Source organism: Apostichopus japonicus, chromosome 9 (assembly GCF_037975245.1).
Source record: "Apostichopus japonicus isolate 1M-3 chromosome 9, ASM3797524v1, whole genome shotgun sequence".
NCBI lineage: Eukaryota > Metazoa > Echinodermata > Holothuroidea > Aspidochirotida > Stichopodidae > Apostichopus > Apostichopus japonicus.
In genome coordinates this window covers 24,453,894-24,466,027 of record NC_092569.1, presented here as the reverse complement: position 1 = coordinate 24,466,027, position 12,134 = coordinate 24,453,894, and the positions used below count along the sequence as shown (strand labels likewise).

The following is a 12,134-nucleotide window of genomic DNA, read 5'->3' as shown; positions in this document are numbered from 1 at the left end:
CCTTCACACCCATAAATACAGCCGCCCACACCCCCACCCCCCCCCCCACCAACAAAAGAATGCCTCTTATAATGCAACTTGTACCCTAATTTAATGTCATGTGGTGACCACAGTATGCCTGAAGTATACTGGCTTTGTAAAAGACCAAGCTAATTAGGTTTTCCTCGGTGGAAAAATCTGAGCAAGCTATGTTTGAGGTTAAAGCTACACAGATAAGAGAGGTAGAAGTGTGCCATGAACACTACAAACAGACTGCTAAGACTAGAACTTCGTAAAAGACTAACTTTTGCTAATTATACATTGACAGCATTTTCTGATCAAGAATAGTGTTCGACCGATAATAGGTTAGATAATCGGCATCGGGCCGATTATCAGACAATCAGTAACCGGCATCGGCAAAATCCATTGCGCTACCGATTATTTGGAACCGATTATTAAGTTCCACATCAAGGATTGTATTTTACGCGCTTTTGATTCTCCACAACTACAACGGGAGAAGTTCGATTCAGCGCTATTCATAGCCGGGGAAGGTGCGCTAATCGGCCGTGAAGCGGTATCGCAAGTCCCTCACGCGAGTTTGTACTAATGCTGTTCGATATACTATCCAGTTTTAGCAGTTAACATCATACAGTATACTCGCGATAAGCTTAGAGGGACGACGTTATTATTTTTTTTTTCACTTCGCTTCTCGCATCTAACGAAACCTCCTGTTATCAGGTTTAATATTAACGATTGATATGAAAGATTAATTGTTTCGAGTAAATGTAAAACCAAATCAATATACTTTTAAACCACTTTGGCCATTTCACCGTAGGTGAAAACTGGAAAGTGAGAGTGACGTTACGCTTTGTTCATTGTGAGTTCTACGCACATTAGGCTAGTCTGGGTAGAGAACTGTTGAGCTTAATAACTGTTTAGTTTGAAAATACGCCCAATTTTCTACAAATGCCATAAAATTATGAAATCAAGGCGCCAAATACTCCTAAAATTCCCTAGAAATGTTTGGCGACAGTCCTCGGTAGTTCTACAGCATTACCATTTGTGATTACTAATCACTGATTAGGCAAATATTCTTACGCATATTTTTGCGAAAAACCCGAAGCAACTTTTTTCCCCTGACCTAATGTACTATACCTGCTAAAATATCACCTTTGCAGTAATTAAACTTACCGACTAAAGCATGTCTGATTTCCAGCGAAAACGTCAATGGGACTTTAGTGTGTGGTTTTCCCACGTGTAGTAATGTCAATGGAGAAGCGCCATTGACTTACTGTGTATGATCGTTTAAACAACGTTCCATCGGAAGGTTTCCCTTGCATATGGCAAAACTTGAAGCAAACGTTCGGGATTGTGTTATCTTTTTCAATGAAATATTAAAATAAAACTGCTTATCCACTAAAGGTAATAGGCATCGGCCCGATTGTCACAGAAACTAATCGGTACTCGGTAAAGCTGATTATCATTTAATAGGTCGAACTCTAATCAAGAAATCTTTACCATAATTTGGGTTTTTGTCACACCGTAACATTGGAAAATAGTGTTGTTATAATCTAATAAAATGTGTATACTGACAATTGAAAGTTCTACATTAGCTGGTTATATTTTGAGCAAATTTATTGCTTAAAATTGCCGATAATGCAGTCAACTTTTTTATATAAGATTCTTTCCTATGACATGCAATGAATGAATGACACACACACACTTAAACCGTAAACCGATCGGAGAGTTGTATAAATGCACACATTATGTGAACATATGTACTGTACTCTTAACTGTGAATAGGGGGACATATGCAAGTGTCCCTCTATCATACTATAAATTGTTTGAAGTACGTAAAGAAGACACAGTTACTATCGCTTTTCTGATATATCTGTCAATGAGTTGCATAAAAGATGCGATCCAAGTTCCATGCACTGCTATCAATCCCTCCAGTCTTCGATGAATTTATCCTTAACGACGCATTTGCATTAAGACTTATATGTGGCTTTAAATGGAAAGTCCATCCAAGGTGGGTTTTTTGACGGTGTCCTGGTACTGTACACTTTAGGGTTATATATATATATATATATATATATGTATATATATATATATATATATATATATATATACATACATATATGCGTGTGTGTGGGTGTGTGTGTCTATATAGTAAATTGTCAGGTCGACTGCAAATAACACTGTTCTTTTGTTATGTAGTTGGTACATATTTATATTGTTTCCTTGGTTTCATCAAACGAATTCACATATCATATCTTAGAAATAAATATATATTTAATGACTCATTCAGATCAGGCCCAGAAGTAAGGATCAAGTGGGATAAGGTAACATATTAGAGCACGCTAGAAAATGCATGGATCTCCATTGAAATAGCAGGCCACCACGAGAAACAAACATCAAAGGGTACCAAGGCACTTTTCTAAAGATCAAAAAGTTCAGAAATATAAAGAAAAAGAGAAGAAAAGAGCATGTCTAAATATACTGTTATAATACATATGCATCATTTCACGAACTCGCAATGCTTATCAAGGTCACACAATGTCACTAAAAAGTATTAGAGGGCGCTGTTTGTGGCAAATTTCACTCCTTATTGGAACTCTGGGAGGCACTTTCTTGACAATAAAGCTGAAAACATGTTGTAATAGACCTTTCATTATAGTATAATTCAATAAAGAACAAACTAACCCAACCCCTGGCTGTTTTTATTTTCGACTTTTTGCTTAAAATGACCATGTGAGCAAATATTTCTTTTATATGTGACAGATCAAGTCAATGTGACAACAATCAAGAGGCTTGCATTGCAATGGGTGTTATTTTTTTTTTTTATTAAACGCTTTGGCAATGTTCCATATCAACACAAAGGGGGCATCTTCATCACGGGATAGAGGTACAACAAATTAATTACTCATACGAATATGAAAACAAAGTTGGGAAAGTCTCAGTTAAACCATTTAACAAAATGGATTTTATGAATCGAAGTGGTTGTTCTGTATAGTGTCGTAAACTTATACAACCAAGACACTTCTTAACCTTGGTAGAATTAAATTATAGTTGGAAATTAATTTTTAATCACGAACTGATGAAGTGACTATACTTTTCGTGTTAATTACTCATATGTTATATGCATAATCAATAAAAACCACGTGTGTTCCGCGGTTTGGATTTTCAACATTTATCACTAACTTGATTTTGTTTGTCTGTATAATGGAAAATCATTTGTCATAAACTATACACCGAATCTTCAAAATGGAATCAAATATGAGACTGCATTCATCACCTACCTAGCTTAAATTCCACGCGATGAACAGTTGAGATATTATAAGCATCAATTAAAATCACTGTGTAGATGGCTTTGTTTTCTTCAGTAACACGATGTATGACGAGAGATCCATTCTGTGTTACGCTGTACTTCTCGCTCTCGTAGCCCGAACCAGAGATGTGGGATCCTTCCATTTGAAGCAGGGGTTTATCCTGTTCCAAATACCACGAAACCTTATTGAAATTTGGCTTAAAATGGCAAATAATATTTCCCTTTTCTCCAAAGAAGCCACTCTGTTGAGTTGGACAGTGTTCTGTTAGATATGAATAAGAAACCATTAACGGTCAGTCCCAGCTCTCTTATTCCAATTATAATAAAGATAAAGACATGAAGTTGCGATCCGGGCTGCTTGAAAACTGTGCAGTACCGGAACCATTACAAAACGTATACGCTACAGCTAAACTCTGTAAGTGAAACGCTTTGAAAAGCTCTAACTATATTGAATAAAATAGCAGGGACAAAGCAAAGGTCATCGTTTCAATTTGTTCCTATATTGTATTATATTTTAAAGAATTGTCGTAAAACTTTTCAGGTCGATAATGCTACACTCATTTGCATTATTTCATTCTGTAGCACGTGCCATGGTACCGGCAAGTAACGCATTGCTCACATGTGTGTACCTTAACTGTAGTGTTAATATGCCTTATACTGAATTTGTTCTACGATATTGCTGCAACATAAATAATTGAATTTCATCTCATATTAGCAGTCAAATATTAACGCCCTAATTTGATAAGTTTACCTTGCTTACACGGTGAGTCGCGATACTAAATTTAACTTTCAAAAAGGGGTTTTCTTTTTAACTAAAAGGCACAAATTGTGTTCAAATTACAAGTTCACATTTAATTAGCTGTTACGACAGATGAAATAAGGCATAAGTTACGGAACAGATTCCTCCCAGATAAATCTGCAAAACCCGCGAGATATCAAATACTTTCTTTTCAATTAATATAACACCATGTATGGGTTACAGTTATCAGAATCGTTTTTGACTTTGAAAGCATATACCTCACCTTCCCCTTTCCCCCGTGTTTGATAACACTATTGCCCTGCACTACACATGAAATAAGGTAACCATAAATATATTTGTACAAATTTAAAACTTCAATTTAGTCTCAACATTTAAAGATTAGCGTAAATACATGAGGTTTACTGTATATACAGTTTACGTTATAGATTTTGTTGAATCATGCAAGGTTGTGAAAGCTACATAATTTTTTTCTTAGCAATACCGTTTACGAAAATAATGTAACAGGTTGGCAACTCACCTATGACAAAAAATACAATCGAGAACTCCGTAATATTTGTAGATCCAAATATAACAGCGACGGTTATATACTGCTGTTCATTTATGAAGTCAATAGTTTTTATGACAAGGGATCCATTTTGTAATACGTCATATTTGCCACTATCGTAGCCTCTGCCACTTTTGGTACTATGCTCTAATCTAATCAAAGGGTCTCGCGTGCTAGTTTCATCAAACCAAATTATCGTTTGAAAATTAGGTCTGAAGTAGCAGCTGATCATTCCTTCTTCCCCATAAAGACCACTCACTTGAGACGGACAATAGCTTTCTGTAATATGAAAGAAAGTCGAACACATTATAATTCCATATTATATAGGGAATATCGTTGGCTTGTACAGCATGACATAATATTAAAATGTATATGTTCATAAAAATAGTAAACGAAAAATAAAGAAAACAATTTGTGAACAGTACAGTTCGATAAACATGAACGAATGCACTCCACGATCTTAAAAAAATCATAAATATAAATATATTCTGGCCAGTCTGCGTATTAACAACAACGCACACACGCAGATCGAACCCTGGACCTTCATGTGACAGACCTAAATCGGCAACACCTAAACCGAAATGATTATAGTAGTGTGAATACCTATTAAATGCTTTCTATAAATGTCAGTGAGGGCGTGTTACAATTGTACAGAGTGCACCGATCTGACAATGTACACAGAATTACCATTTTTTTTGAGGCAAGCCAAGCACAACGGCCACAAGGCCATGGTTCGATTCCTATACCTTAGCTTTGTGAGTCCTAAAAGAATGAAGCCATTTCTGAAGTGAAAGTTTGGCTGGCATGGTGATTGTAATGAGTTGGAAAATCCAGAACAGTGAAAATCTTCCAACCTCCACTGGGATTCGAACGATATATATATATTATGAGTTGACAAATCTAGAACAGGGAATATATTATATATATATATATATATATATATATATATATATATATATATATATAGCATACGATGGTGCTTGCGATGGTGCTTGCGATGGTGCAGAAATGTGTGAGTTGGTAGGCCTCTACATACTACACCAACTAGAAGCGGAGCTAGAGGTGGCCAGTGTCGGCCTCTACAGAGATGACGGCCTTGCCGTCTTGCGAATCCACTCTGGAAGACAGGCAGACCGCACCCGAAAAGAGCTGGTCAAGATTTTTCAGGCGCATGGACTTAACATCACGGCCCAGCCGAACCTAAAGTCGACTAACTTCCTTGACACAACCCTGGACCTAGAATCTGGAACTCGCAAACCATACATGAAGCCCAACGACGAGCCGCTCTACATACATGTCAAATCTAACCACCCACCCACCATCACCAAACACATTCCCACAGCCATTGAAAAGGGGATCAGGGAACTCTCGTCGAAAGAGGGAGTCTTCAGCATGGCATATCGCCTTACAACGCAGCGCTAAAGAAAAGCGGGTACGAACGTACCATCTCATACGACGACGGGGGCGCACCAACAACACCCAAGAAAGAAAGAAAGAACCGTCAGAGGAAGATCACGTGGTTCAACCCACCATTTAGTAGGAACGTGGAAACCAACTTGGGGTCACAGTTCCTCAAGCTCATAGATAGGCACTTTCCACGTAGGAGCAAGCTGAGGAAGATCTTCAACAGAAACACGATGTAAGTGAGCTACAGTTGCATGAAAAACATGGATTCCATCATCAAGTCCCACAACACCAGAATAATGCGGGAAAGCAACCCAACAACAAATGCCACCAAAACTTGCAACTGTCGAGATAAAGGAGCCTACCCTCTGCATGGAGAGTGCTTATCCAATTCAATTGTGTACGAAGCCACCGTCACTTCCGGTCCCGATTCGTGGTCATACGTTGGGCTCACCGGGGCGATTTTAAATCTAGGTACCGCAACCACACGAAGTCGTTTCCCAACAAAAAATATGAAAAGGAGACAGATGTATCCAAGCAGATCTGGGCACTGAAAAGCAAGGGGAGCTATTACACTATTGAATGGAACATATTGAAGCAATCCGACACACACCAACGCGAATCAGGATCAAGCAATATATGCATGTAAGAGAAGCTAGCCATAATACAATCGAAGGACAGATGCATCAACAAATGAACAGAGCCGTTATCGCGCTGTCGCCATGGCAACCGTAAACACACACGCCTGAAACCGAAATAGCCTGTGTTGATCAGTTCAGTTGCCTGATGATCGGTGCGCTAGCCGTACCCGTGAAACTCCGAGTAGCAGTATGATGATAGTTTAGTTAAGTATATTATGTGATATTCTAGCTCTGCCTTGGCAAGAAAGTTTAAAGGTATTCGCGGTCGTATGGCAAGCCATTTTATTTTTTATTCAGTATTTATTGATATAAACAATTATTTAATGATATCAACAATTATTTAATGATATCTGAAATTGTTTTAATGATATGTACGTCATATTTGATGATATCATTAATTGGTGCAAGGAAATGATTGATATCATTATTTTATTTGATGATATCATAATTAAACTTTCTGATATCAAGAATTGAATTTGTGATATCTTAAAATAGATGAACTATTATAGATATCAATAATTCAATTCAAGATATCATAAATTCAATTTCAGATATCTGTATTTAAATTAATGATATCAAAAAGTATGACGTACATATCACGAATTCGGCCATATTTAATGATATCATAAATTCCAATTAATGATATCATCAAATATGACGTACATATCACGAATTCGGCCATATTTAATGATATCATCAATTACGCCCTCAGTTTGAGCGCCTGGGATTATGAGGCGGGAAGTACAGTGCAGTGCGGTTAGTGCATTATATTCTGTCTAGAACTGGTTGAGCTTCAATCCCCGCCATATTAAGAGCAGTTTTACGTATTGAGCCTACCGTATAACTAATGTAATGTATACTGCACTGCAATAGACCCATACCAACTACCACCAGCTTAGTTCCATAAGGCCTATTTACGGATGAGTTACTGAGACTACGCCGTATAACCAGACATATCGCAGCCATATTTAATGATATCATTAAATATGGCCGAATTCTTGATATGTACGTCATAATTGTTGATATCATTAAATCGAATTAGTGATATGTACATATCATATCAGTAAATATGACGTCATATTTGATGATATCACTAATTCGAATTAATGATATGTACATATCACTAATTCGAATTACTGATATCAGTAAATATGACGTCATATTTGATGATATCACTTATTCGAATTAATGATATGTACATATCACTAATTCGAATTACTGATATCATGAAATATGACGTCATATTTACTGATATCACTTATTCGAATTAGTGATATGTACATATGTACATATCACTAATTCGAATAAGTGATATCAGTAAATATGACGTCATATTTGTTGATATCATTAAATTGAATTAGTGATATGTACATATCACCAATTCGAATTAGTGATATGTACATATCACCAATTCGAATAAGTGATATCAGTAAATATGACGTCATATTTGTTGATATCATTAAATTGAATTAGTGATATGTACATATCACCAATTCGAATTAGTGATATGTACATATCACAAATACATTTAAAGATATCTTTAAATCATTTCTTGATATCACTAATTGCTTTAAAGATATCATTAAATGAATTATTGATATCAAGAAATGAACTGAATTAATGATATCATTAATTGGTTTAATGATATCAACAATTCGAATTCTTGATATCAACAATTGATTTAATGATATCATCAAATAATTAAAGATATCATTAAATATTGAATAAAAAGTAAAACGGCTTGCCATACGGTCGCATGTGGTATGTTTATTTTTTACATTTTTCACTGGGCATCAAATTGCAATATTTTTATTGTGAAAACCACCTTTGAAGAAGTTGTAATACGTTTCCAATATTATGTGAAAAATAAACGTTTTTGAAATGTTAAATAATACGTTGAGCAAAATTAAGATAATGTACAAAATTTAGCTATATTGTGATACAGGGACATTGTTTACCATCTTGTTTTACTAGTTGTCTAATGAGACTCCCCAGTATGATCTCTTTTAATTTTGAGTATCCGCAAACTAGTTGACAAGCAAGTTACACCGTTGGTCATCCAGTCTCTGAAGAAGATCCTGCTAGGATCGAACGTAAGGCCCACTTACTTTTAAAGATTCAAGTTACACCGTTATATGTTTGGCGGTTTAATTATATTACAAAGGAAGGTATGCTATACTGACTTATTGCTGTGAGGTTACTTGGACTGATTTACTACCTCTACAGCACTGCTATACTATTCAGCTTCCTCCAGTGTATTAACCAAACGTTTCGATGAAACACTGAAATTCGTATTTTTTTTCCAAACAGTACCCAATCGTTTTCTGTCCCCTCACGTTATGCGTAAAAAGCGGTTTGCTTACAGGTTTATATACAACGTCAGATCAAAAAAGATATTTTGATGTAGACTTATGTGATAATTTCAAGTTTGATTTGTCCAAGTTTGATTATACCTCAAATCTTACACTTACCATGTACTGAAGTACTCGACAGGCAGACAGAAATTAACACATATGAAACTGATGTGTACCAGTTGAAGCATTTCATCTCGCCAGGTCTTCGCCTTCCTGGAGAGTGTCAACGTAAATATCGAACAGTTAATGTAAACTCCTTTTGTTTTTTTCGGGTTAATGTGATTGCCTTATTTTTGTTACATATATCCTTCACACACTGTAAATGTGACCTACGTTCTACAGCAGGTTTCGGTTTGAATTGTGGTTTGATTCCGAAAGGCACCCACGGGCTAGTTAAGTATGTATTCTGTTAAATAGGGGAACTTAAGATAATCACCCCTTTAATAAACGTATAGTGTACTAAAAACAACGATAATATTTTCTACAAACGCTCATCACACTTATGAGAAACTTATCTGAATACCTCTCCATAAACCCTTAGGCATATTTCGGAGAAGAGGATTATAACTATTTGTAGGTCTATTGTAGGTTACATTACATGTTAGAATAACCAGAAAGTTGAACAGTGATTCCTTACTACAATTTTCCCGTAAATGAGATCATGTCATGTAAACCACATGCTGAGACGGTTCTTAAAACTGGATAAGTTGGATTAACATAATATGTATGAAGTTCATCCAAGATCTATAATTTTATAGGTATCGTGTTTATAAGATCAATGATTCGGAGCCACGTACCAAGTATGAAATTCATCCAAACTTTACATTTGAATTGAGTTAATGTACCGGCAATTGTTAACCTTCGTAGAAAACGATATGGTTCTTGCATCCAAATACCAAGCATGCTAATGATTGCTTTTGTAGTTATTACGTTTACAAGGGTTTTATACCATGACCTCTGGAAACATGATATAACATTCTCTACGATAAACAATAAATTCTTTGTACTCAAGGAGGTGGGTGCACATGCAAACTATTAAGTCCATTCCCCTTTTATTTCTTGAGTTATCGTGTTTATAATGTTTTCAGACTATTTCAGATCAGTATATCGCCGAAGAAAACATTAAGGTTCTTTAACAAACGCAAGCACACAAATGCAACAATCGCACATAAATAAACACACGCATGCGCATTCACACATCATTTTCGTCAACGTGATTCATTTTGCCTTTGTCAGGGTATCATACCCGATAGGTAACCGATCAATAGGTAACCGATACAATAGGTAACCGATCCCTTGGAGGCTAGGGATGGCGAAAATAAACTCAAGTCCAATACTTAACCAGTAAAAATAAGCCTATTCAGGCACATACAGTTCCCCGCTGATAATAACCACTCTTAGCTAATCTATCACGTTAACGTTACGCGTGGCTACCAATGTATTACAGAATACATTTGTTTGTTTGGAGGGGGGAAAATCAGTCATATCCCTCACATTCAAGCATCAAATAATATTTTACTTATGAAATAACATGTCTTGAACTCATCAAACTATCAAAAGTCCAGCAGATTTCATCAAAATAATTTCAAATGGGCAAAAAAAGTGCATTGTTTGTATCATAACCTCATTTGCATATTTACATATCTAATTAGCTCAATTATAAAAAAAAATTATAAAAATTAAAACTTCATTTCAATACCTATCTGTCAATACTTGGGGTCCCTATTGACAAAATGAACAGATTTTAAGTAATTACAATGTGTAAATATTTTCCCCCAGGGGGACAATTATATGATCACAATGGGCATATAAAGGGTTAACTCGGAACCGAGGCATAAACATATAAGGAGAGCAGCTGTAATGGAATGACATTGTGGCCTCAACAGTAACATATACGGCAGCCAGTAAAAACACAAAAAGTCAAAATAAGAACTTACCAAGTTAACTCCGAAATACATCGTATCAAGCAATGCTGCAATATCCTCTATGTTTAACTACAATTTTTTTTATAAATATCATCGTAATGCACCCAGGTGTCGTACAATGAAACTCAAAGTTCTGCTCCCCGTGTTGATGTATAATGCAACGCGCTATGCTGTTGTATTTAGCGTAAAGTTACTGTCATGATATATGTACTGGGCAGCGTTATAACAAAGGATCTAGTAGTAGGTGCAAAGTCCAAATGCATGTATCGTCATGATCAGCATGTGTAAATAGTATCAGCAGCAATGGTTTCTCTTTATGAGATTACTAAATATGATAGATGGGTTTGTCTCACCCTATATGGTGTTGACAAGACACAGAAAAACAAAAATCAACAACAACACGAACAAAGAACTTGAGGCTTCAGTTGATTTCAAGATAAATCGCGGGAAACAAGCAACAAAAAGAGAGATAGAAAAAAAGAGTATCATTAATGACAAAGAATTTGGAACACAAACTTTATGCCATAACATAACATACTGACATGAGATATAAAATATGAAAATGACATGACTAAACATGTATCTACTATAAAAGAAATTAGGTTGGGAGATCACACAACAACAACAAGTAATACTATGACTGAAATCAAACTAGATCATCATGTATTCAATAACAATAATTATAATAATCATGATAACAATAATAGTCAAAAGGTCTATTTTGGCATGCCGATTTTTTTTAGATGAGTGAGGGTCTGTCAAATTAAAGTGCGAAGCGTATGGTTTAAAGTTTCATTAGGTATGTAGCTAAAGGTGTTTCGCAGGTTACATTTCGGTTGATTTTTAATAAATTGTGGATTATTTAGTTTTTGCACTGGAGAAGAGAGTGGCTCTGGGAATAGGAATTTTGGGCATTGCTCGACACGGTAGACTAAAAGGGTCATCTATCTCCCCCTAATAGTTTTGCTCCAGAGAGAGCAACTCATATATTGTTGATACTGTTGATTTACTCTTTGTAACGATCGAGGTAATGGGGTATCCTACATCTCGCACCATGTATAGTTCCTGTTGGACCGTCCAGTAATCTAGGAGCTCTATAGAATGGTATTATAGTAGACAAGGGGCCCAAGCGGGATCTTATGATATTTTATTTGAGTATACTTTACTAGAGTATTCGGACGACAGTAATACTTTAAGTT

At 35.9% G+C, this 12,134-nt stretch overlaps 1 protein-coding gene across 8 annotated transcripts in view; it reads right to left on the bottom strand.

The window, feature by feature from the left end:
• LOC139973273 (cell adhesion molecule CEACAM5-like) overlaps nt 1-11,133 on the bottom strand; it is a 178,505-nt gene extending 167,372 nt beyond the window's left edge. For 4 of the 8 annotated variants that reach the window (XM_071979829.1, XM_071979831.1, XM_071979832.1 and 1 more), the window contains exons 1-4: nt 10,948-11,132; nt 9,128-9,223; nt 4,585-4,890; nt 3,279-3,569 (exon numbers count right to left, since the gene is read on the bottom strand). In XM_071979829.1, the coding sequence (XP_071835930.1) occupies nt 3,279-3,569; nt 4,585-4,890; nt 9,128-9,203 (673 nt within the window). In that variant the 5' untranslated portion in view covers nt 9,204-9,223; nt 10,948-11,132. Of the gene's footprint in view, nt 1-3,278; nt 3,570-4,584; nt 4,891-9,127; nt 9,224-10,947 lie in introns of all 8 variants that reach the window. The other 4 variants (XM_071979833.1, XM_071979835.1, XM_071979834.1 and 1 more) reach the window with 4 other exon arrangements.
• Nucleotides 11,134-12,134: the final 1,001 nt, after the last annotated feature.